The sequence below is a fragment of the Oryctolagus cuniculus genome, chromosome 1 (genome assembly GCF_964237555.1).
Source record: "Oryctolagus cuniculus chromosome 1, mOryCun1.1, whole genome shotgun sequence".
Taxonomy (NCBI): domain Eukaryota; kingdom Metazoa; phylum Chordata; class Mammalia; order Lagomorpha; family Leporidae; genus Oryctolagus; species Oryctolagus cuniculus.
The window spans coordinates 227,427,748-227,453,804 of record NC_091432.1 but is presented as its reverse complement, the minus strand read 5'-3'; the positions used below and the strand labels follow the sequence as shown (position 1 = coordinate 227,453,804).

The following is a 26,057-nucleotide window of genomic DNA, read 5'->3' as shown; positions in this document are numbered from 1 at the left end:
CATGCGGATTCAGTGCCAGAATGTGGGCTCAGCAGGGGAACCGTGGAGCAGTAAGACGGTGCACTCCGCACTCAGAAGAGCTGGGCAGAAGGTGGGGCAGGGGGCAGCAGATAGGCAGGTAACTGTCGCATCATAGGAGAGAGGTCATACCAGAGAGGTCATCTGGGGGTGTCAAGAGAGGTCATCTCAGGGTGCTGCGGGGTCCAGAGAAAGGCCCAGGGTGAGGACTAGCAAAGGAAAAGGCACAGTGGACCCGGCGAGTGCCTCGAGCAGAAGTAGGGAGGCTTGAACCAGCCGGGTGAACCGGAAGCCACGGGCAGTGTGCAGGGAGGGGTGGCTGGAGGGCCTAGGGGCTGGCTCGCCAAGCTAAGGAGAGCCTTGGAGCTGCTCACCAAGGCTAGAGCGGGGGGCTGTGGGAGGTCCCTGAGGCTGCAGGCTCAGGTGGAGAGAGCCTGGAAGCACCGGCCCCAGGCAGGAGATGAGCCCGGGGCCACGCAAGGCAGCCCAGCAGCAGGAGACTGGCCCTGTATTCCTTCTAAAACCACTTTGTTTTCAAGCACTGGAATTTCAGCTCACATTTTGGGGGGAGGTATTTGTCCTACGCCAGGGAATATATTGCTGGCAGAACAAATTCAGCTGGTGTTGCCCTGCCCCCCAGAAATGGGAGCTCTGCCTAGGGTTTCTCTTTCGACCCTTGAGGGCCCTGGCCAGACAAGCTACTCTGCAGTTTGCTTCTAAAGGAGACGAGAAGCAGGAGGCTCCCCACGTACCACCAGAGGAAGCGGGTGGCCATCCGATCCTCTAGGGAAGCTGTTGGCAAACAGGGTCCTGGAGGGGCAGAGAGGCCAAGCGGGCAGTGAAGGGCGTGGAGTGTTCCAGTCAGAACTCTGGCATCCAAGTGCTCTCTTTGGGGAGCTCCTGTTTTCCTTCTGCCAAACCAACCAGCTCCTGCACATCCCCTAGCCCCGCGCCAGAGTGAAGTGGGGAGCTGGGCAAACAGTCTGCCGCTCCAGCCCCCCAGGGGCCCCAGGCCTCCCAGGTCAAACGGGAGATTCCAGAGTCGTCTCTTGGGGCTGGGTGCAGGCTGGACAGCTGCCTGGAAACAGAAAAGCCACAGGAGCTGAAACCACAGTGCTGGGCCGCTGGTGCTGCAGGACCCAGGCTGGAGGCGGAGTTGCAAAGAATGACTGGAAGTGGTCTCGAGATGTCACTCTTCTTAGAGCTCCTCCCATCGAGAGCAGCTGGGTTGGTGACGCTAGGGATCTTTTGAAAGGTAGCAGGTGACAGAGGAAAGAGCCCAGGCTTCACACTCCCACATGCCCTATGTGAACCCCACCTGCTCGTTCCCCGGACCTCAACAAGGCCCTTGATTTCCAGATCTGAAAAAAGAGGGTAGATGCCTTCCCAGGCCGACACAGAGATCATCTGCTGATGGGAGTGGGATGGGACCCTGACTGATTTAGTCATTACCTTTCCACTGCTCAAGTGTGCCCGGTTCCTTGCAGGGGTACATTGAGTAGCTCGTTTCTCACAACTCATTCTATACCTCTCCGCCACTGCAGCAGCAAAAAAATGGGATTAGCACAGTGTCCTGGTTGATGTCCCCTCGAGACTAGCCAAGTGTGGGATGACACACCGCCACGCTTGTCCCTCTGAAATTCTGGCACTTCATGTCCCCAGTGCACTTCCCCCCGACACTTTGTTATAAAAGTTTTCAAACATGCAGTAACATGGAATGAATCTCAGCACATCTCTCAGTCCCCGCCGCCCGGGCCACACCATCAGTGCGTAGCTCCACTTGCTTTTCCACAAACTGTCCGTCTGCGCACCTGTCGATGCATCTTGTTTTCTGATGCACTTCAGAGTAGCAGGTACCAGCACACTTCCTGCTAACCTGTGCAGCAGGTCTGTTGATAACTACAGCCAACACTGTTTGAACGTGGGCAGCGGGCATTCGGTAGATGGTGGCGGCTGTGATGATGATTTGAAAAGAATGACGGTTGTGGTTCAGCCTTCCCAAAGATGAGACACCTGCTGGCCACAGTGGTAGGAGTTCCTGGGAGTGTGGCTGTCCCGATGTCTCGGCCTAGCCCCAGGCAAGGAGGTGGCTGGAAGTCACAGCCACCGCCATGCGCCCAGGCCTCGACTTCAGCCCCAGCCCCAGCCCCTGGATGCTCATCCCCTTGACAACCTCCAAAAGCCTTTGGAAGACTTAATAACGTGCCTGCAATAATGGGGGCTGGGGTTTTCCCAACGGGTTTCCGCAGAGCGCAATGGAATTCCGTTTTCTGGGTTTGGTGCATCTCGGGTCCTGCTGGGCCAGACGCGTTGACACCTCGCCCCCAGCACTGTCTATCATGGAAGATTAGGAACAGCAAAGTCCTGAGTCCAGGTTCTGGAGAGTCAGAGGCTGGGGCCTGCCCACTGAGTGCCTCAGCCTTGCCAAGGGCAGCTTCCCCCAGGGCCCAGGGAGGGAGCCTCCGAGAGCTGCTATTTCCTAGGACCCATATGGAGCCATAATCTCCATTCTTGTGTTTATATTCAGTCCACAAACGTGCCCGCGCTCCCTCATGTTTCTGTGCCTCAGTTTCCCACTTATAAAATGGACCCGCAACCCATCCTCCATCTGGCCCCTAGGGCTCCTGTAAGGATGCTGTAAATGAGCACGTGGGAGCCCTGTTAGCTCACTGCTGCCTCTGCTGCCCCCGCCCCCAACCCCCCGCCTCCAGGTTCCCCAGTGCGTCAGAATCGGCAGAGACGTGACCCAGGGGTGCGCAGTGCGGCGAGCCTCCTTTGCTGAGATCCGTGTGCTACTGAACATACGAACCACTGAGCAAAGTGGGCAACAAATGTTGGCATCCTGGATGGGTGTGGCGCAGCAGTCAAGTCGCTGTGTGCCTGGCTCAAGAGCCCATCCTGGGAAGGCAGCAGATGGGGGCTCCAGTACTTTGGTCTCTGCCACCCACATGGAAAACCCAGGTGGAGTTCTAGGTTTCTGACTTCTTCCTGGCCCAACCCCAGCTGTTGCAAGCATTAAGGAGTGGACCAGCGGATGGAAGATCCTCCCCATCTGTCTGTCTGCCTCTCTGCCTTTCAAATAAAATGAAAATACATTTTTTTTTTGAGATAGCTTTGCAAACAGACGAGGAAACCAGCTCTGAGAGGGAGGAATGAGCCCAGGGGACACAGGCAGCGAGCCCTGGCTCCCGCACACCAGGGAAGGTGTGACCTGCACACGCCTGCTCCGGGGTGGGCGCTGCCCAAGAGCAGCCGGCCAGGGAGCTGGGCCTGAACCGGAACAGATTTCCCCACACCACGTGGGCGTTCTTCCTGGCAAAGGGTTCAGGAGAACCGAGTCAGGTCCTGGTTCTGGCACAGCCGCCTCTCACGTGAGGAGACAGGTGCCTGTCTCACACACTAAGACACTTGTAACGAGGCATCCTCCCAATACACAGCTCTGCCCCTTCACCTACCTACGTGGGCGCTGGAGCAGCCCTGCCACACTGCTGCCGTCTCGGTGGCTCTTATTGGTATTTGCTTAAACAATCATTGGTCTCTGCTGGGCAGCACTAACCCCACGTTAGCAGTCTGCATAGCTTCCCCACACCTGCCACACTCTAGAGGTACGCCAGCGTGCACCTGGAGCCGCCGCCTCGCACGCCACTCGGGCTGCGGGCCAGGGGCACCTGGAGCAGCCCACACCCCCACGAGAGCCCTCACGTCGCTCCACTTCCCAGACTTGGAAATGAAACTTACTTCCCTTGAGACAACGTGGCGTTGGCGCCCCAGGCCAGCCCCAGGAAAGGTGTGGCTTTTCCTGAGAGGAGGATTCCTCCTCTACAGGACGGGGGGTGCACCAGGACAGCTGTTTGCAGCTGCCCGCCGCCTTCTGTTCCTTGAAACTTGGGCTCCAGTAGATGAGTGCATCCCCACGGTCACCCAGCCAGCAAGTGGGATTCAGCCCTGTCCAGCTGAACCCGTGCTTCCTGCTGCACGCTTCCACAGGCCCCCTCTTAGCGGATTCCATTGAACAGGGAGAAGGGGAATGAAGCTGGCGTTTACTGAGTGTGTACTGGGGCTGAGAAATTTCCTGTACTGCCACAGTTAATCCTCAGAGCTGGACTAAGCTCCTGGGAGGTAAGAATGAGTGTTCCCAGTTTACAGATGAAGAAACTGAGGCCCTGGAAGGTTTTGCATTACTAGCTCATAATTATCAGGGCCAGGATTCAAACACACAGCCTGATTTTCCAACATTACCTTGCCAAGAATATTAATGAGAAATATTTACCAAACACATGGGAAAAAATATAGTTTTTTACAGAGCCTAAGATTTTGTCATTTTCCTAATACTCCAAATTCTTGAGGTTTAAAAAGAAATTATATCCCAGTCAAAAATAACCGTCATAATAACAACACGTATGCAGGATTTTATAATCTTCGGAGCTCTTTCTTAATTAAGTCCTGTGAAAGGTGTGACAAACCCCATTTTACAGATTGGCACACCAAGCTAGGCCAGGTGCGAGCATGCCCAAGGTGGTGCTGGCAGAATAGGAGCTCTGCGCCTTCACCCTCCCCCACTCAGCCCAGGGCCACTCCCTCTGAAGAGAACTCAGAAAGGGGAGGGGGGAGCGGGGCCTTGGAGTGACATCTCCTGTGGGCGGGACACTGGGCCAGTCAGGGGACTGCAGGGCAGAGCCCTCACGCGGAGTCCGGCCGGGTGGTTCCAGGGCAGATGAGAATGGCTTTACACGATGAAAGTGGTCGGTGAGGGCACGCAGGTCTGGAGGGGAGCGGAGTTGGCATTTTTTGGCCCTGCAAATAGCTGCCCATCTGCTGCCTGTCAGAGAATGTTAGGAGTGCATCTGGACTGCTGCCCCTGCGCCTCGGCTCCGGGCGGGTCATGTGCTCGTCTCCACGACAACTCCGGGAGCGGTGGAAACTGCTGCGCTTGGAGCCAGATGCCGCTCGGCACATGTGGTCTAATTAGACGGGGTTCCCTGCCTCCCCCCACCTGCCGCGCCACTCCCCCCCCAGCACACACGCTGCCTCCCCTCCCCCGAAGCCACTGCCTCACACATAGCCCTGGCTGGCTGGCTGGCTCTCCATCCTGACTGTCCCTGTCACCAGAGCTGCAGCAGGATGGTTCACACAGCCTGCGTCAGAGCCCACGCTCACCAGCCGCTGCACCAGGAGCTGCAGGTGCAGGGCAAGATGGTTGCCGCCTTGACCTTCAAGGAGACCAGCTCTAGGGAGGGACCTGGTGGGTACCCAGGCCATGCAGTGAATGGCCACAGAAGCTCTAGAGAGGTGAGCTTAAGGGCTAGCACCACCCCGAGGAGGCAGGGAGGCCTCCCGGGGTAGCTGGTCCCGAAGGGCCGGGGCATCCCCAGCCTGAGAGGGCAGCAGTAGGAGGGCGTCCCAGCAGCAGACACAGCATGTGCCAGGCAGGAGACTCGCAGACCTGCTTGGAGAACTGGGGCTGGCTCCGTGTGCACGAGCTCGGGGTGTCTGGGGAGCAAGCAACCGTGGGGTCACCTCTCCAACTCTGCTCTGTGTGTGGCCCTGCAGATGCTGGACCCTGGTAAAGGGGAGTGACACGGAGCGGAGGCTCTGAGTAAGTGAAGCCCGCTGCCTGGGACACATGAGGCTCCCTTCAGGACTGGGCAGGTGTGCAAGGCCAAGCCGCAGTGCACCCTGAGAAGCCACTGGGAATCTATTCTGAGTGCGCAATGTCCGGCGCACCTTGCGTCTCTGGCCCTCAGGGAAGATGTCCCAGTGAAGGAGAGGATCAGTGTCTCCCTCACATACCTGGTCCATGACATGTCCCCAAACCCCAGTGATGCCACCTCCTCACTGCGTGCCCCTGGCCTGGCCTTCTCCCAGTCGTGCCATCTGTGTATTCCTCCCTCCTGCTCCTGTCCTCCTTCCTGCCCAGTTTCTATGTTGCCTCGGTCCCAATGTGGCCTTCCTTGGACCCCTCCCTATCTGGATGATCACTTCTGCCTTGGGTGTCCACAGTGGCAGGTGCAGAAAGTCTCCCCCGAGATATGACAGCCAGCTCTCCCAGGGTGTCAGAAAAGAGCTGAGGAGGCCACAGACCACCACAGAGCACCTGCTGTGTGCTGCTCAGGACTGGCTCCTTGACAAGTAGGTAACAGTCCCAGTTCACAGCTGGGGAAGCTGAGGCTCAGAAGAGCGACACTCATGGAGACACTCACAGACACCCAGCTCCCCAGGGCCAGACATAAATCCCCATCCGGAGATGGAATTCCTGAAAGGGGCCTTTCGGTGTGGCGTGTCAGCCCAGAGGAGAAATACCTGTGGGCCCCTGAGCGTACTCAGAGCTCTGTGTGTCGTGTGGGGAGCCTGGGCCTTGGGGTCAGACTGAGCTGATGTCACACACAGCCAGGGCTCCTGCAGCTCTGTGGCCTAGGGCAGGTCTCACCCCTGCAAGGGAAGGACCAAGAGCCCGTCTCAGAGAGGTTGTGGTGAGAAGCCACCACGCGCACTCACAGTGGGGCTACTGCAGACCAGGGCCAGCGGTTCCAGGAGGCGGCACCTGTGGGGGAACGCTTCCTCCTGCTCCGAGTCTCGCTCTCACCTCTACTGACCCACGCAGGCTGCCTGCAGTACAGTGGCGTAACGCAGGCCGTGGGCAGAGAACCCCGACAACGTGGGGTGGGAAGGATCTTTGTAGCCCCTCTACTTGGAGTGGAGCCCTGAGCCAAGCACTTTGCAAGAATCCGCCGTTGAGCCCCACGCAGCCCTGTGGAGTAGGAAGTCGCTCCCCCATTGTATGGGTGAGGAAACAGTCTCGGGGGCACAGTCTTGCCCCGAGTCCCAGACGCAGGCAGTGACAGAGCCTGCATCCCACTCGGGTCCCTTCCCAGTTCCTGACGCCGCGTCCAGGGCTGTGTGTCGTGACACGAGTTTCAGGGAGGGCCGTGCGGACCTCATAGAGGAGGGCCTTTTCTGTGTCTTGAGATGCGCCCGTTAGCACTGGAGAGTCCTTGAAGATTTCCCAACCTCCCCTCTTACAGGGAGTAAACAGAGGCCCAAAGAGGAGGAATCCAGGCCACGCCGGCCGTGGCCTTTCTCCTTGGGCCCTTTCCGCTGCACGGTGCCACCGTTTGTTGATGCCAGGAGCTCCCTGCCAAAGCCTGCCGTGCACGAGGCGTGCTCCAGGCTCCAGAGACTCTGTGCTGGACAGGGGACGTTCAGGAGAGAGAGGACAACGGAAGAGAGGGCCTGATGGCTCAGTGTGGGGGCCGTGGGCCCAAGCCGGTGTAACCACATCTTCCCTAGACCCAGGGGGAGCTCAGGACTTTCTGTCTGCGTCTGAATTTGTGCTGCTTCTCTCTTGTCTCCATGTCCTTTTACCTTCTGGTCCATGAGTCCCGTTGCTACAGCTGACGCCGGTTCCCCCTCCGATTGCTTTGGGGTTGATTTATGTTTCTCCAGGCGCCTACCTCTCCAGGGTGCCCTCGCTGACTGTACTCTCCTCACCATGTGGGTGTGTAGACGCTGCAGGCCTTACCTGCAGTCAGCTCAGGACAAATCCTCTCCTGTGGCTTTGGAATTACAACGAGGGGGTCAGCCGCCCATCACAGCGAGGCGGGCCCTGGGGCTGCCCAGGGGGTGGAGCCAGCAGGTGCTGGCGACTGGGATCTCAGCATGAGTTGCCGAGAGGGCGCCGTCCCCGCTACAGCCCCAGCAAGGGCCCCTGCTCTCAGATCAGCTCTCCCCTGAGGCAGCCCCTTCCGTGAACTTGCCTTCTGCAATGGCGTTGAACGCTTGGAGCGGGAGGCAGCTGTCATCATTTGCATCTCATCGGCGGGGAAAGGGGGCTCCCAGAGAGGAGATGGCCACAGCAGGCATGTCGTGGACCCTGAAGTCCACTGTCTTCATCCCTACTTTAGAATCTTATCTCTGAATCGCTTCTAGAGCGGCTCTGGCTGGTGACCAAGGTGTCAAATGCTATCTTGTGATTATTTCTCTTTGCCAACAAGAAATAGTACTGTGTTGCCAGCTCCCCGGCCAGGCAGACTTCAGCTCCCGGAGCCTCGACATCCTTATCTGTACAATGGAGATGGCTGCAGGACTTACCTCGCCTGTGCTATGCGGACTAAGTGAGATAATGCATGGGAAGCTGCCTCGCGCGGAGCCGGAGCCCAGCAAGTGGTCGCTGTTTTTAATCACTGCACCTGCTTTCCTCTTCGAGTCGACTCCCATCTGCATTTCTTATGGGAAGAAAATCTTAAGCTAGTATGCACGAAGACCCACTTCATCGTGTCTCCTCGGCTTCCGCGGGCCTCCCAGCTCATCTGCCATTCCTGCACTAATCAGAATTACCTGACTTCTCCCTGCTTGTCTCGGTTAATGCAGAAGGAAGGGGCTGCTGGCACAGAGGAAGCAAGGCGTGGGCCTCGCGCCTGTGATTTGAATGTCTTTGCTATAATCTAGCAAGCGGGGAGGGGAGAGGGCTTCTGTCGATACCGGAGCCACTGGCCAGAGCAGGCGACCGCTGTCACCCCAGCCGTCTCTGCCCCGCAAATCACCGGAGCCACTCTTGTTGGACACCCACGTTTCCCCTGACTTAAATCATCCCAAGCCTGGGCTGACTCCACAGTGAGACACACATTGATTCTTTGTTTAGGACTTGTTACGGTGACAGGGGCCCAGGCTGGCGGTCCGTTCCTGGCGTGCCTCAGCTACAGCACAGATGGTTCAGATGGGGCTTGGCCCAGCCCAGCCAGCGTCGTCTGACTGTGGCCGTGCGGTGGTGACCTGCCTTCCCAAGGCCCCTGGTGGTCACTGAGGTCCTTGCCTGTGCATTGTGTTGTGCTTCCAAGGGTGGGACAGAGTGTGCTTGGACGTGGGAGTTGTTAGACCCATGAACTCCGGGACCTTGCGCGGAACACTGGCCCTGCACGGCACCCTGTCCTCGGTTGTCAGATGGGAATGACGTGCGAAGGTCTCTTGTGCTGGGGAGGAGTTGGCAAGGCTCAGCGTGGAGGTGGCCTGGCCCAGAGCAAGTGTTGCGTGGACGTTGGCTCTCTTCTGCCATCCTCGTGCCTGCCTCTGGCCTCCTAATCCTGCCAGCCCCTCTCACTCTCCTGCCTCCCTGCCTCCCCATGAGTGAAGATTTGGCTCCTCCAGGCAGGCACCACCCTGAACCTTCCCTTGTTGGTCAGGAATTCCCCCTGCTCCTCTGGCGGCCGCCGCAGCTGGTGTGAGAGCCTCAGCCCAGCACAGCCCTGTCCTCCCAGCCTTGGGAGCCCCAGCAGGGATCTCGGAGGTCTTTAAGAAAAAAGTAGCTGGAATGGGACTGCTGCTGATAAACAGGACCAACTCCCCTGGCTTACTTCACTCTGTTTCTTTGCTCAATTTAAATTTTACAAATGTTTGTTGAGGTTCTGGTCTGTGTGCTTAGCACCTTATCACCTTAAACACTGGAGCCCCGCTGGACCCCGCTGGCGATTAGAAGCTCACCCTGGTCTTGCAAATGCAGAGTCGGGCTTGAGGACTCTTCTCCCATCCACTCCACCTGCTCCTCCCTGCTGCGTGGCCGAGCCAGCCCGCCAAGGCAGGTGGTGCCCTCCCCGTCGTACAGGTGATGCAGATAAGATCTCAGAGGCACGGTCACCTGCCCAAGGTGGCCCCTGGGGGCAGCAAGGGCCGAGTGGGGCTGGAGCCCAGCTCGTGTCGCACCCTTCTCCTGCGTCTTCCTGGAGCAACAATGGATCAGAGCTGTGCCCTGTGAGCTCGTCGCGCCCTGGGGACAGCTGGCCCAGGCACAGGTGTTGTCTGCATGTACACAGGAGGAACTGGGCAGTAGAGTTCCTCAGGAGGAGGCATGGAGAGAGAAGCCAGGTATGGGGGCAGAGGCTAGTGATTGGGGTGTAGGAGCAGCCTGGGACCCTGGGAGGAGGAGATGCTGTGTGAATGAGCCAGACGGGACGTCACAGGCAGGAACGCTCAGCTGGGGAGGGCCAGGCAGAGCCTGAATGTCACTCAGGAGTGCAGAAAACCCGCTTCCGCCTCCCCCAGACCTTCCTGAAGCTGCTGCTCCCGTGATTCAGAGCGGTGGACGGTCAGCCGCAGGCGCTGCCCGCTGAGCTCACCGGCGAGGAGACAGGAAGAAGAGTGCGGGCCCCGCCGGCTCACCCCAGCACCACCTGCGCAGTCACGCGGGGCCCGTGCTTGGTTCAGTGCTCTCCTGTCACCATCTTGAAATCCACCTTGACGTGTGGGAGGTCAGCGAGACTCGAGGCGTTCACGTGTTCACCTGGACGCTGAGTGGGGCCCCGAGAGCCCCGGAGGCCAGCACTCACCATCAGCACCAGAGTTTGCATCAAACGCAGAAGGAACAGGAACGGCGGAGGAAACACTGCCTATTTCGTACTCGTGTACTTCACACCCATCCTGAGAACAGTGACGTGGAAGGAAAGGGAAGAACAACCACAGTTCCTTTGCCCTCAGTCAGCTGGAGGTAGAGAATGCGCGACCATCAACCAGTGAATCACGGGAGCTGTGTTTGGTACCAAGCTTCCTCTGTCTACTGAGAACAAAACGCCAGCCACACAACAGGATTCCACGTAGAAGTTGGCATTAAAAACTGCCTTAGGGGCCAGCGTGGTGGTGCAGTGAGTTAAGCCACCACCTGTGACGCTGGCATCCCAGATGTGCACCAGGTCAAGTCCTGGCTGCTCCACTTCTGATCCAGCTCTCTGCTATGGCCTGGGAAAGCAGTAGAAGATGGCCCAGCATGGGAGACCCGGAAGAAACTCCTGGCTCCTGGCTCCAGATCGGCCCAGCTCTGACCGATGCAGCCATTTGGGGAGTGAACCAATGGATGGGAGATCTCTCTCTCTCTCTCTCTTTCTCTCTCTCTCTCTTTCTCTCTCCCTCCCTCCCTCCCTCTCTCTCCCTGCCTCTTTGTAACTCTGCATTTCAAATAAATAAATAAATCTTAAAAAAACTGAGCTTACAAAATAGAAGTTAAAGGACAAAATCCATGCTAGTAAATTAAAATTGTATTTTTCTTAGAATGCCACTAAACAGTCAATAGCAATAGCACCATGTTAGGCCTGGAGAGAGACCAAGAAAACACAACAAAAGCCCTGTGTTTTCTGTTTTAGTACAGTGCTTTGCTGCTATGACAGCACGTTTCTGCCATACTGGTTTCACACCAGGTCCTGCTATTACGTTGCCAGCCTTGGTGAGAGCTAATCTATGTCCTGAAGGAGAACAGTTATTTATTGTGAATCTACTATGGGAAAATTTATTTTTTTGTGATCTGTTCAAATGTTCGAAGGGACCCTGCAAGGTGGGTCAGCACTTCGTTAACTGTCACGGATGAAGAAAGATAAGACAGAGTCACCCAGGGTCGCAGCAAGCGCAGTCCTGGCCGAAGTTGCGGGGCTGGTCTCTTGACCCCAAGATGTGGGCACTCCCCACCACGTCGAGTAACCTTACACGAATCAAGTCAAGACAGACTTCCAAGATTTCATGAAAGTACCTTTGCACCTCAAACTAACATGCAAAGCAGCTCTCTGGTGAGCCAGCTGTCACCTGTAGGACTGTTTGTTCCCTGAACTCCACGAATTCCTTGATAACAGGAGCTGGGTTTTTGTTTTTAATATTTAGTTAGATAGTTGAAAGGCAGAGTGGCAGAGTAAAAGAGATTTTCTATCTGCTAGTTCACTCCCCAGATGGCTGCAATAGCCTGTGCTGGGCCGGGTCAGGCAAAGCGCAGTAATCCCATCCTTGTCTCCCACGTGAGTGGCAGGGCCCAAGGACTTGAGCCATCCCTCTGCTGCTTTCCCAGGCGCAGTGGCGGGGAGCTGCATCAGAAGCTGAGTGGCCAGCACTCCAGTATGGGATGCCAGCCTCGCAGGCTGCGGCTTAACCTGCTGCACCACAGTGCATAGCCCAGGAGCTTCTGTTTTTAACAACTGCCATTCTGCTCCTGGGCTCTGTGAATCTGGCTCCTCGAGGTTCCTCCTGCAGGTAGCATCATTCCCTGTTTGTCCGTGAGCGACTGGCTCATTTCATTTAGCATCTTCAGGTTCATCCGCGTGGTAGCCTGTGTCGGAGACTGCTCACTCACCGGGCTTAGCAGTGTTCCATTGTGTGTGTGCCGCATTCTGCCTGTCTGTTCACCCATACATGGCCATTTGGGTTGATTCCACGTCCTGGCTGTTGTGAACATAACATTCCGTCATTCCGTGTCATCTATACTTTCATAAACTCCCCACTCCTCTTTCAGTTATTATTTTTAGGATCTCTGTTTTATTCATCTTAGTATTCCACTACCACAGAGCCTGGCACATAGTAGGTGCTTTAAAAATATCTAGCTGTTTTTTAAAACTTGAAATCAGATCTATAGAGAAGGCCCATCCTTTTCCCCTTAGAGCCACAGTAAATACAGAACATTTTGCTAAAAACTAAAGTCCTAAAGAAAAACAAGACTAATACTTCAGAGTTTGGGTTAGCAGCATAAGGAGAATTGCTGAAGAGTCTAGAGGAGATACAGGAGATTTTCCTTTAATGCCCAGGACTGCGAATGCTGCAGTTAAAGTCCTTTCTTTCTGAGAATACCAAAAACCTTTGGAATCGTTGACTTCACCTGTTAGCCAAGATCCCACTCATTAGCAATAGAATTTCCAATTGATTCCCTGCGTCAAGGAGACAACTGGAGAGTGAAACTTGTCTTTTTGTAGCGAAGTCTTTGATAGGGTTAAGCAGCTGTGTTTGATTGTCCTGCGGGTCGTGGATGGCAAACTCTGCTAATGTGAGCTACGCTTGGATGCTCACGCCTGGCGTCCGTGCGTGAACGCTGCCACCAGCCAGGAGCCCCCGTGCCTAGGGTGTCACCCAGGAAGATAAAAGGTTTAATCAGACTAATCCGAGAATGAAACCAGCGCTCGTTACTACAAAGGGGGAGTTAACACGACACCTTTCCTTCCCCTGCTGTGGCGCGGATAGCACAGGGCTGGAATCCTTGTCCCCGGCCTGTGGCCACAGCCCACTGGCTCTCAGAGCTGCTGGTGCTCTCTGAGGGTCAGGTCCTGTCCTCCAGCGGATGTCCGAGCCCTGGATTAAAGCCAGGTCTACGGTAGACCATGTGCGCAGTGACAGCCCCTGGGCGTTGGCAACACCCGTGTTAAACCCTGACTGCCATTTCTGTGTCCTGTCTCCTGGGGCAGTTACCTTCCCTCAGCTACTCATCTGGAAAACTTGCGTGTAATTGCATTAAAGTTTCCATGTGAGAAATGGAATTGCGAAGCCTCGCACAGCACCTCCACCGGAGGCTGTGGTCAGACGAATGGAGGGTGATGGTTGTCACTGTCTGAAGACCTGAGTGACTACCGGAGAATGTGCCCTTGGTTCCCACTGCGATCCAGACCTCTGCTTGGCACTGGGGACAGGTCACTGGCTCTCAGCAAGATAAGGCTAGCACAGTTGGGGCCTGAACCGTGGGGATCTGCTCACCCAACTCGTATTCACCCTGCGGGACCCCAGTGGGAAGCGCCCGCCTGCTCTTGTGTGTTCTGATGCACTGCCCTGGGGGGAGTCACCTTTTTTTCTTCTGACTCCTGCCGCACCCTGCTAGCCTTGTCTTTGTTTCCAGTTCTTTGGGCTCTTTGCGGAAAAAGCTCTCCCTTGCCATATTCCCTGCCATCTTTCCCGTCCAGAAAAGATGTGTGCTGTTGTCTGTGTTGATGGCAGACATCTGATCCAGGGGCACATCAGCTCCAGTAAGTAGACATCAGGCGGCAAGCATTCCTGTCTCCACCAAGACAGGATTGGGCCCGCTCGCCCGCAGCTGCACCCGGCCCCAGGGCACCTTGCACACGGAGCTGGCCGCACTGGCTCTCAGAAGGCCGTCCCGCAGCACACCTCCTCCTGGCGACTGGGCCACATAGCCCCAAGCCCTGGGACACAAGAGTCACTCACCTGGCCCTGTGCGCCGAGTCTTCTCGGCCAGGCCAGGGCCACGGGACTCCTGAGGCAGGAACCTGGCTAGAGATCACCCTGTGGCTCTAACTGGGCCTGGGCTCTGCACTGTCCCTGTGGCCTGCATTTGGGACAGGGATAGGCCAGGTGGAAGGAGCAGACCTGGAGAAAGCAGGGAAGACAGTGAGAAAGGCCACAGCTGTGCGCAGAGGGTGTGTATAAAGCCCAAGACATGCATGGGGGCAGGAGGGCCGGTGTGCACCTGAGTTCCAGTCCTGGCTCCAGTTTCCTACTAATGCAGACCTGTAGAGGCAGCAGGTGATGGTTCAAGTCACCGGGTCCTGCCATCCACGTGGGAGGATTCCCTTTGTCTTATAATCATAAGTAAACGAGGACTCTGGGAGAGAAGGGTACACAGTGTTGAGCAACCCATTCCTGCCCACGTGGAGCGTACAGTCTGCTGGGGAAACGGACGTCAGTCCTCATACAGAGGCAACATCCGTGCAGTCCGGGCTCAGGAGTAGGGGAGTGGCCTGATCAGTGAGCACTTTGGAAAGTGCTCCAGCAGGAAGAGTTGGCGTGGGCTGGGAAGAACAAGACAGGAGAGGGGCATGGAGCTGACCCTGCCCGAGACAATGCAGGCCTGCCAGGCCCGTGTAGCCAGAGCAGGGGATGAACATGTGAGAGCCTTTGCTGGTGGCCCGGGAAGGTTGTGGAAGTCTGGTAGGTCTGCCGTTGGTAGTAGGGATACAGGAAATGCAGGAAGAAAGAAGAAAATGACACGGGTATAGTCCTAGTGGGATAGTGATCGAGGGTTTAGGCCATTTTGAGTAGGAGGTGCCAGTGAGCCCTGGATTGAGCTGAGAATGGGCACAGGAGTCACCAGTGCATAAGTGATGCTGTACACATGGATGTGGTTCCTGGAGAGAGATTTCATTGCCCTGTTGTGGTCCTAGGGGTGAGAAGCAAAATTTCCAAGCCACAGGACTTCAGAATTCTCTCTGGATGTCTGCTGGTTAGCAGTAGCTGGCCTCTCTGCTATTCTACATGGAGGGTGTGAAATCCTTGTAAAGTAATAAATGTCATGAAAAGCTCTTTTGCCCAAGGATCTAGTATACTTTTTTTTCTCTCATACACTTTACATCGTTTCCCTTCTTGCATTGGCAGCCAGGAAGCTCAGACCTAATTTTTGTAATTTAGTTGTAGAAGCCATATAGGACCTACCTGTCTAGATCTTCTTTTCCCAGATAAATACATTTTATATATTTAAGTATTTTTCAGCCTTGATTTTTATATTTGTGTTAGGTACTAAGGTAAGCTGCTCAGATTTTTTTTTAAAAAGATTTTATTTATGTATTTGAGAGGTAGAGTTACAGAGACTGAGAGGAAGAGACAGAGGGAAAGGTCTTCCTTCCGTTGGTTCACTCCCTAACTGGCCACCAATCCAAAGCCAAGAGCCTCCTCCCGGTCTCCCACACGAGTGCAGGGGCCCAAGCACCTGGGCCAACTTCTGCTGCTTTCACAGGCCACAGCAGAGAGCAGGATTGGAAGATGAACAACTGAGACTCGAACCGGCGCCCATATGGGATGCCAGCGCCACAGGCAGAGGATTAACCTACCTCGCCATGGCACCAGCCCCTCAGATGTTTCTAAAAGTAGGTATAATTGTGTAGAAACAGTCCTCCTATCCTAATATTTTTGGATCATCCTTACAGCTCTTGTGCCATAAGTCTGCCCAGCTGCTGAGTTGGCGTTGTCTAGTTTTAAGCAGGAGGAACTTGTAGAACTTATGGAAGCTAACCAGTAAATTATCACTCCCATAACTGATGAAAACAAAAGAAAAGTAAAGCTTCCAACATCTCTGTGTTTGCCACCAAGGCTGTGAATGGAGAAAGGGTTTACCCTTAAATCAGCCCAAGATACAAAAGCCTGATCATTCAGAATGAAGAATACATCGCTGAAATTAGAGATTTGTCTGCATAGACGGTTGTGTTCACAGAAAAGATGAAGCTGTTAACTATACAAGGGTACTTCAAAAAGGTTGAGAGAATGGAATAAACAAATTTGTTTTGGAACCCCATATATGTGAAGGATCTTCAAAAAGTTCCTAGAAAATTATTTTAAAAATCTATTCACAGATTACAAAGAAATGTTGTTGAAGCTTTATTTGTTGTTCATTTGAAAGGCAGAGTTACACAGAGAGGAAGGTCTTCATGCGTTGTTTTACTCTCCATTAGATGCAACAATCAGGGCTGGGCCAGGCCGGAGCCAGGAGCCTGAAACTCCATCAGGACTCCATGTGGGTGCAGGGGCCCGGGCACTTGGGCGTCTTCCACTGCCTTGACAGGCACATTAGCAGGGAGCCGGATTGGAAGCAGAGCAGCCGGGGCTCGAACCGGCGCCCGTATGGGATGACAGCATTGCAGACCGTGGCTTGACCCACTACACCAGAGTGATGGCCCTCCAAAATAAACTTCAAAACTTTGTTTATCCATTCATTCGAGAGAGAAAAAGGAAAGACAGAGTTCCCATCTGCTGCCCACAAATGCCCGCAGTGGCCCAGAGCTGGGCTGTGTGCTGAGGCCAGGAGCCAGGAACCAAATCCAGGTCTCCCGCGTGACTGACAGGAACCCAGTCACTTAATCGTGCCTTCCAGGGTCTGCCTTAGCAAGAAGCTGGAGTCCCAAGCGGAGCTGGGTTAGAACCCCCTCCCCGATGTGGAATGCAGGTGTGTCGGCCTCGAGGCCACGCGCAGGCCCCCGGACGCCTTTCAGTTCCGTTTTCCAGACTTTTGAAGAACCCTCCTATGAAGCAAATTTTTGTTTTTTGTTTAAGCTGATTGTATCATTTTCTTGACTCATAACATGTCGTTTGGTGGAAGCAAATTTCCTCATCACACAGGAGAATCTCTTAGTTGGGTGGTAAATTTTATCTCTGGGGGCTGGTGCCGCGGCTCACTAGGCTAATCCTCCACCTAGCGGCGCCGGCACACCAGGTTCTAGTCCCGGTTGCGGCGCAGGATTCTATCCCGGTTGCCCCTCTTCCAGGCCAGCTCTCTGCTGTGGCCAGGGAGTGCAGTGGAGGATGGCCCAAGTGCTTGGGCCCTGCACCCCATGGGAGACCAGGAGAAGCACCTGGCTCCTGCCATCAGATCAGCTGGTGCGCCAGCCGCAGTGCGCTGGCCGCGGCGGCCATTGGAGGGTGAACCAACGGCAAAGGAAGACCTTTCTCTCTGTCTCTCTCTCTCACTGTCCACTCTGCCTGTCAAAAAAAAAAAAAAATTATCTCTGGTCATCCCTGCTTCCTTAGAATAAGTCATGACTTTACAGGTACACTTTGCTGTCAGTTGAGATCCCTGTGCCAATAGTTTTCAAACTGTGTTCCTCGCCTGTTGTCCCCGCCCCCCTCCCCGGGGATGGCCACAGGGCCTGCCATGTGTGGGAGAGGAGAAGGTGGCCACGGAAGGAGGGCCCCGCCCCTACCAATAGCAGCTCAGCTCTGCCTTAGCGGGCAGGGCTCCTTCTGTGTGAGTGTCTTGGAATTAGGAGTCTCACTCCTAAAAGCAAAAAGAGGAGTTGGCAAAGTGTGGCATTGGAGGGCGTGTCCGCTGCCTTGGGGTTTGACTGTCGCTGATACGGAAGCGGGACATTGGAATCTCCTCTTGGGCTCCTGCCCTGCCTCCTGTCCCCTCTGTGACTTTGGGGCCTGACTCTTCCCTGAGAGTGACTTCCACCAGGATGGCCGCTTCGCGATGGAGAACTAGACAAGTTCGCAGGTGTGGATGTGTCTAGAAGGGAGCTGACCACTCCCTCCGTGCCCCTGACCCTGCTCTCCCCTCCTGGTTTTGCAGGAGGAGCCCATCACCTTCTGCGAGGAAGCCTTTGTCTCCCACTATCGCTCCGGAGCCATGAGACAGTTCCTGCAGAACGCCACGCAGCTGCAGCTCTTCAAACAGGTGCCCGGCCCCGCGGTTGCGAGCATGGAGGCGAGGGGCAGGGGCCGGGTGCAGAGGGTGGCTGGCCGCCAGCGGACCCCGTGCAGACACAGTCGACGGCGCTCGGAGACAGCGGCTGGTGGAGACTCGCGTTCTGAGAGCTCGCAGCGTCGGGGCACCTTCCCTGTCTTGGGAAACAAGCTTGTTGTTTGCTCCGGCACTTCGCTTGTTCAAGCTGCTGTCCTGTGCTCTTTCTGCAGTTCATTGATGGCCGTCTGGACCTCCTGAATTCGGGCGAAGGTTTCAGCGACGTTTTTGAAGAGGAGATCAACATGAGCGAGTACGCAGGTGAGACGCCCTCGCTTTCCTTCCCGGGATGCCGGCGGCTGTGGTGAGGGCGCGTCCCACACACAGCGCAGGTACTTCCTTGTTCCTTTATTGAAGGTTTGGAAGAGACAGATTTCAACGTTGGCCTCAAGATTTCGGGAGAATTCTCTGTCTCCTGGCGAGATGCACATGGCCGGTGTGAAATCCTCTGTCCCTGGGGTCAGCTGCTCCCGCTGCATAGACAAAGTCAAGTTAAAGGTGGTAGGCAGCAGGATACAGGGCAAAAGCCTGTGAGATGTCGCAGTGGGAAACCTGCAGTTATATCAGGACTTTGCCCCTCACTGCCGGCGCTGAGGCCTTGGTGGCATCCTGTCAGCCCTTCCAGCCAAAGGTGTCCTGTCCTTGCAGTGAGAGAGCCATCTATGGCACAGGGTCAGAGTCGGGACAACCGCTCCATGGTCTCGAGCAGGGTCTGTGCTTAGTAAATGTTTGTTTTAGATGTGAACATTGTTACCAGGGGCCTGGTCTGCAGCCCTCTTCAGAGGCGGCATCGAGGCCCAGAGAGGTGTGAGCGGCCAACAGAGCCTCCCGACCCCCAGCCTGGCCTCCGTCCCAGGTAGCGAAGGCCAGGGCAGATGCAGTATCGGCCCCCCTGTGTCCTGTCTGGGCACAGGAGCCGCTTAGGGTGTCACAGGCCCTGCCAGCCCAGGCTGCATGGCGGGCACCCGTGGGGCACTCCGGGGCAGGAGTGGCGGGTTGTTGACGGCCATTTCCTGAATCCCTGCCCGGCGGCACCCTCAAGGAGCTTTCAGTCTGCGGGGAGAGAGAAGCAGTGACTCAGACAAATGAAACTTAGAGCAGAAGCAGATGTTTGTGCCGCTCGGGCGAAGTTCTGCTGTGTCTCCCCGGGTGGCGGGAGAGCTGCACCCAGGAGAAGGGTTTGAGCTGTGTTGGGCGTTGCGAGTGGGATCTGGAGAGAAGACGTGCTTTATGAGGGCCACACTGCGTTCGGGCGTTTGGAGCCTCCAGGGGAGCTGTTTGCTGGACACGGGTCCCCAGTTCCCCGGATAGAGGGGACAGAGTGCATGGCCTGCACCCTCAGCTCCCCAGACAGAACCACCAGGGCCCACAGACCGTTCTTTCCCTGTCGCAGCCCAGTGTCCCGAGGGCAGGGTCCTCACGCCGTGCTAGGCTGCACAGCCCCAGGGGCTTGGCCCCCCGAACCTCAGGGATGGTGCACTGTGCTCAGAAACTTGGAGAGCAAGTGCTGTCCGAGCCGACTGGTGAGGTTACTAAACAGAGAGAGGGGAGTGGTGAGCAGGCGCAGCAGGGGTGGTTTGTTCGTGGAAGCCCAGGCAGGTGCTCATGGTTGGGGCGCAAGGCAGTGTGGTGTGGCAGCAGGGGTGGAGAGGCAGGGGCTGTGAGGCTGAGCTGAGACCTGAGAAGAGAGGTGGGGTCGCTGGGGAGCCTGCTCCTGCCCTGCAGGCAGCGGGGGGCATTGTGAGGTCTGTAGTCAGCGCACTGATAAGTAGCTCCTGTGAGTGCTGGGGACGTGGGGGCGCCCACATGGTCCTCCCCGTCCTGTATGCCCACAGCAGCCTGGAGAACTCCTTTAAATCACAGCCTTTCTGACTTCTCTCTCCCCAGGCAGTGACAAAGTGTACCATCAGTGGCTCTCCACTGTCCGGGTAAGTGTGCGCCCATTCCTGCCCCCCGCCCGGCTCCTCCTGGGGGCCTGGGTCCCTCCTGGGCCCTCTGGCGGACCAGTGCAAGGCTGCCATGAGGCCTGGCACCTTCTCTTCTCAGCAGAAGACGCTGTGGTGTTGACTGCCAGGCCATCCCACGGCAGGCGGAGACTAGAATGACAAAGCCACCGTTTCCGAGAGTAGAGAGAGGCAGGAGAAGCCGCCTTGTCTCAGGGAAGCAGGCCAGGTCCTGCTAAAGAGAAGGCGGTGGGCTAGAGCGCGGCTGGGGTCTCTTGCTAGGGCCAGCGGCATCACGGTCCTAGGAAGAGCAGAAGAGTGTCCGTCCCCGGCGAAGGCTCCTGAGGGGCGGCGCACCTTCACAGAGGACCTTCGTCTCCTCACCGTCACGAACAGCTTCTTGTTATGTCGGGAACCAGGCGTGGGGGGCTCCCAAGGCTGCTACAGAGTCCAAAGCCTTGCGTTTCCTCCCCGCCCACGTGTAACTGAGCGTGTGCCGACGCCGGCCCACGGGGTGCCAGGTGCCTGGGGTCGGGGGTGGGGGAGCAGGCCAGGGGCCCAGCCCTGGGAGAGGGGCTCCCGACCCGTCGGGGAGGCAGGCACGTAAACAGGCCGCTGCAGTATAATGTGATAAGTGTTCTCTCCAGCGCCTGGGCCAAGGGCGCTGCTGCCGAGGCGGGTCCCTTGGAAGTGGCCGCACTTGGCTGAGACCAAGCAGTTCCCCGATGAAAGACTTCCTTTGTTCTTCCTTATGGCCAAACACACCACTTGGCAAATCCGAGACAAGCAGGGAGGACTTGTTGAGTGATTGATAAGGGGCGTTCCAGCCTCCAAGCAGCCGTGAGGGGAGGATACTGAGTCACTCTGGAAGGCAGCATGGAATGAGTGAGTGGCTGAGAATTTCCTATTGTCCCACAACACAAAATGCTTTCTAGGTTGAATTGTCATGTTTTTAGTGAAAGCTCAACTTTTTTGCTTTACTGTGGGCGGTTACCAAAAACTATCCTAAAAGAGAAGCCAGTAGTGCTTCCCACATCATTCTCCCCATGCACACGCTGGCTCCAGTCCGCCTTTGGTTGCAATTAACTCTGCAAAGCGCCCCAGATCTGATGATGTGATGCATTGGATGAAAAGCCTTCCACAGTGTGGACGCCTCAGCCTGGCGTCTCGGGCCCTTGGTGAGCGGACTCCATCCGGCCCCCAGCCTCACTTCCTGCCCCGCCCCGGCCACGATACAGTAACCCCTTGTTACAGAACGCACCCTGGCATTTCAGCTCTGCACTTTATGATGTGCTACTTCCCGCCCCTGGAGTGTTCTAGTCTCCTCTCCCCCACGTCAGCTCCTATGCAGCCTTCATGGGCCGTATCAAAGGTTTTGTCCCCAGAGGCCCTTCCTGGCCGCCTGTGCATCCACCCCCCTGGTGCACACAGCCCTCGCTGCTCTCCTCACCTGGTGTCTGTTTTCTGCCCCGGGGCTGAGGGTCTTAGAAGGCAGAGACCAGGCCCTTTCTGACTCCTGCAGCGAGCTCTCACTGCGCCTGCTGCAGGGGTGAGGCCAGCGAGCGGATTCACAGGCCACTCCAAAACCAAAACTTGCCAGTAGCACACTCTGCCTCCCGGGGGGGGGGGGGGGGGGCAGGCCTTCCCTCCTCTTCCTCCCCTGCTCCCTCCTGCCCGCGAGCAGGACGTGGCCCTGGCGGGTTTCCCTCCAAGCCCTGGTTAACATTACAGCTCTTCATTTTTCCTTTTCTCAAGACGTAGATGTTAAGGAGGGCAGCCTACCAGAGGTTTTAAAAAGCAGCACAGAACACCAAGGTGAGGAAGGGAAGCTGCACAGGTGAGGGCAGAGAATTCCCAGACTATGCTGGGCCAGCAGGACCCCCGCTGTCCCCCCAGCTGCCACGCCCACCCGAGCCTCATCTGTGGTCACTAGGACTTCCAGAAAAGCCACCCAGGACTGTGGGGAAACCCTTGCCTCCGACAGCCTGGGGACAGGTGCCTAGCAGGATGCCAGGCCCAGAGCCCCCCTCAGCTGATTGTCACACTCACACTCGCACCCCCAGAGCGAGCCCGCCAGAACTGTGGCCGTAGCCGCCCAAGACCAGTGACCGTCTAGGCCTGCTTCACCACCTGAACCACGCGCCCCCGGGATGTTGCCTGAGGAAGAGCAGCCGCCCTGTCGGTGTCGGCCTCCTCGCTCTTCCGCCGGGTCCCTCACGGGCGTTTTCCTTGCAGAAAGGAAGCGGGGCCATCCTGAACACCGTGAAAACCAAGGCCAACCCAGCCATGAAGACCGTCTACAAGTTCGTAAGTGGCGCTCCGCGGGGCCGTGGCTCGCCGCGACTCCTCGGCCCGTCCTCTGGGGCAGAGACGCGACGCGGGCTGCTGGGCCGTCTCAGGGCTGTTTATTTAGCGCTGAAGTTTCGTGACCGGCTCAGCAGCCCTGGGGCGGGCCACTGGTGTTAGTGTTTATGATGCAGGCTGCTGCGTGGCCACCACCCCACCCCCAGCCAGAGGCACGGCCCACGGGTGTTCAGGCAAACGTCCGTGGGTATCCCCTTGCTTCTGTCAGAAACGAAGCCACTCCCTTGCAGGCTTCAGGAGCGTGTCCACAGTGGGACACACCCACCCAGAGTCTCCTCACTCCCCCTGTAGGAAATGCGTTGTCTGTGAGACCCCTGCCCCAGCAGAGCGAGACAGAACACAGCCGTTCCCTGCGCTCCAAGCTTTACGGGCCTCAAGTATTTTTCTTTTCCCAAGTGATTTCTCTTACTTGCTCATTTGACCCTGAGCCACTGAAATGGGGTAGTTTGATTTTATTCGTTTTTTTTTTTTTAATTTTTGTTAAGTGTCTCTGTGTTTACGCTGTAGTTCTATTAACAGAGCCACACCGGTCTAAGATGACATCAGATAGAAAAGCAGGGCATTGCCCCGGGGTGGGGTGGAGGAGGCGGCCCCGGAGCCTCTGGCAGGGCATCTGTTTTGGCCACTGACCGGGGCCGAACACTGGCCCCGAGGCCCTGCCCTGGTGAAATCGGAGGGGCTGCTGTTCTGCTCCCACTGCTGGCTGTCACCCGGCTGCCGGGATAAATAATTAGAGAGGAAGAAGGGCTCCGGAAGGGGAGGGGGACTGTGCCGTGGAAATGCGGGAATAATATCTCTGCAGCCCCTTTAAGGGTTTTTTTTTTAACCTTTTACCGTTCTATTTGTTTTCATAGCCATTATGTTTTCGACTTGATGATCCCGTCTCTCCTTCCTTTTTCTAGTAATCAGAGAAGGTGATTCGCAATGGACTGAAATCAAGCATAGTCCCTGCTGGAAACAGAAAGGGAATCTTAACTTAAATTAATTTTTCATGCAGGCAAAAGATCATGCAAAAATGGGAATAAAAGAGGTGAAAAACCGCTTGAAGCAAAAGGTACTTGAAGTTCTTATTCAAAATGTATAAGCACCATGTATGAAATGCGTGGCCACACAAAAGTATGATGCGATCAATAGAGGGCTGTTTGATACGGTGTTGTTAACACACTTCAAAATGCGCTGCCAGCTGTCCGGGAGTGCTCACACTGTTATAAATATTCACAGACAAAAAACTGTCTTCAAATAACATTAAGACTCTGGCTTAAACCCACAAAGACAAGCAAGTTCACGGTTAGCACTGTCGGTCTGCCCCTTGCCAGCCCCATCCGGGCCCGGGGCTCACAGGCATCTGCGGCAGCTGGCTTGGCCTCCCCAGCCTGATCCCAGCCCCTCCTCCAGCCGCCCCCGCCCCAGGCAGCGCACAACCAGAACCCTGCCTCCACACAGACCGCAGACCCGGCACAAAGGGTGGGTTTGGGCCGGATGCTGTGGGGCCCTTCGCCACAGCGGTTGGAATAAGAGGATCCTGGCAGTTTGGTTTTGAGACTCTGGGCAGCAAAGGGATAGGCTCTGGGTGTCTCCTTGGACCGCCAGTAAAAGTGCGTGAGGTCAGACAGGCTGTTACCCCAGCTCAGGTGCCCCCAACCTGAATCTAGCCTCGCACGGTGTGGTTCCTATAGCAGAGAGGGCATTGCTATGTGATGATGAACGCCACCATGGCCAGTATTGTGGCCACCCTTTGTCCAGCACTTGTTAAGAATGGTCCAGGCTAGGAACTTTCACAGTTGGTCCCTAGAACAACCCTGTGGGGCCTTAACCCCGCTTCACAGAGAGACTGATTCCCAAGTGCAGCGCTTTGCCCACAGCCACCCTGTTTAAGCCTGGCAGGGCCGGGATTCGATTCCAGACCCCCCCAGCTGCAGCGGGTGTGTGCTTGCAGCTGCGGTCTTTGGCACTGCCTTCCTAAAAGAAGTGTTTTGTTTCCCGCCACATGCCTGGGACCTCTTACTTCATTATCCTCACGCCCCCACCCGCACCCCAAAACAGTGCTCCTGTAATAAGAGCCTTTGTATATCTTGGCAAATTTTTTAAAAAATTGAAAGCAGTTTTAATTTTACCAACTCAGAAAAGGCCTCTAATTAACTGCAAATGGTCAGAGGAATTGATTCCTTTCTTTTAATTGGAAAATAATTTGCTCTGACTAAGCATTTAAATTCTTCGTTCCAGCTGACGGTGAGTTTTTTGTTTTTTGTTGCTTTCCTTTTTTTTTTCTTTTATTTTTTTTTAAACCAGCCAAGACTCACATACTGAGCTAAAATCCCTGTAACGTAAATCCAGTCTGGCGCAGCAGTCTGGCGCACCCTGCCCGAGACAGGCAGGTGGAATTCTTCACTCGGATGTTATTCGAGTCTCGACATTGAGCTTTTATCTCCTTTCCCAGTCACATGTAGCTGAATTGGATCACAGAATCACAGTGGAGTGGCAGGGCCAGGGAGTTTTCCTTCCCTGCTGACTTGGGTTGCTGTTAGAATATTCCCTGAAATAGGCCAAGAAAGGGGCCGCTCGGCAGGCCCAGGACAGCTGCACCCTTGCGGGCCGCATCTCGTCTGCGCACGCCAAGGAGCGTGAGACGTCCCCCTGCCTTCCTCCTCGTACGGCAAGCGCCAGCTTAGATGACAACCCCATCTTAGAACACAGAACATTTCCCAATAACCAGGTTTTGTACCGCCACCATTCAAGAATTCCTCAAGACGATCTAGATCGCTCCCCTTCCGTGCCACCTCCCTTCCGGTCCTCAAAAGTCTATAAGGCACCTTTTCTTGCCCTCCCCTCTCTCTCCCCCCTGCCAGTCTTTTCAAGAATCGCTTCAGGAGATGATGTTCTATAGAGTGTGTCAGTCCCTCTCAGGTGACACACGGCGAAGGCATTTTATAGAAATGTGGCTTGTCACCATGGGGCTGTTGACAGATCTATTAGTGCACCCTTTTCAATTTTCACTTTTCCCCCCCTTCGCTCGTAGAGATTTCCACAGGTTTGATGTCTTGCGGTTGCTCCTGCAAGAGCTATTTTGTAATTGAAACTGCAGCATTGTGCAGCACACACACAGGCCTTGGGTCTCGGGAGAGCCCCAGCTCCCTTTCTTGAGCCAATTTAGGATTTGGCCTCGCCTGACCTCCCTCGGTGCAGCAGAAAATATTTCCCTGGCTTTTCAGCTCCATGCCCCTCCCCTCCGCGTGGCGACACATCTCCGTGGCGCTCCAGATGCACCTGCCACAGACATCTCAAGTCTGGCTTCCGGCGCTAAGCAGTCGGGGCAGTCCCCAGCCAAGAGCCAAGTGTCGGCTGTGCTGGGTTGCCGCCTGGCCTCCTCTGCTCTGCATAGCAATGATGACCTCGCAGACAGAATCGCGAACCCGGTCTTGCCCTCCTGGCTCTCGCCTTGGGTTTGAATTGCAAACAAACGGGGGTCCGTCTCTAATATGTCGGAGCAGGGCCCCTTTCTCCATCCCTTGCTCATTTGTACCACAGATTTTTCAAAGCATGGGAGAGAGAAGCTTTGGAGGTGTCTGTGTGGCCACTGGCAAATCATTGTTCCTGGAGCCTTTGTCTGTCTTTCTTCTTTACCTGCTCTGCTTCAGTCCAACAACAACACCAAAAAAAGATGGGGATGGAGAACGTATTTCCCCAGGAAAAAAAAAAAAAAAGCAACCTGGTCAAGTTCTTGTCTAGCTTGGCCTCCTTTGAAGTCTCTCTTGCTCAAAATTAGGAGG

At 55.8% G+C, this 26,057-nt stretch overlaps 1 protein-coding gene across 13 annotated transcripts in view; it reads left to right on the top strand.

Moving 5' to 3' along the window:
• DENND1A (DENN domain containing 1A) overlaps positions 1-26,057 on the top strand; it is a 558,482-nt gene that overhangs the window by 479,336 nt on the left and 53,089 nt on the right. For 11 of the 13 annotated variants that reach the window (XM_070056538.1, XM_070056536.1, XM_070056525.1 and 8 more), the window contains 5 exons: positions 17,813-17,917; positions 18,157-18,244; positions 19,871-19,911; positions 22,162-22,233; positions 23,288-23,344. In XM_070056538.1, coding sequence (XP_069912639.1) covers positions 17,813-17,917; positions 18,157-18,244; positions 19,871-19,911; positions 22,162-22,233; positions 23,288-23,344 — 363 coding nt within the window. Of the gene's footprint in view, positions 1-17,812; positions 17,918-18,156; positions 18,245-19,870; positions 19,912-22,161; positions 22,234-23,192; positions 23,345-26,057 lie in introns of those variants that run through there. The other 2 variants (XM_070056560.1, XM_070056558.1) reach the window with 1 other exon arrangement.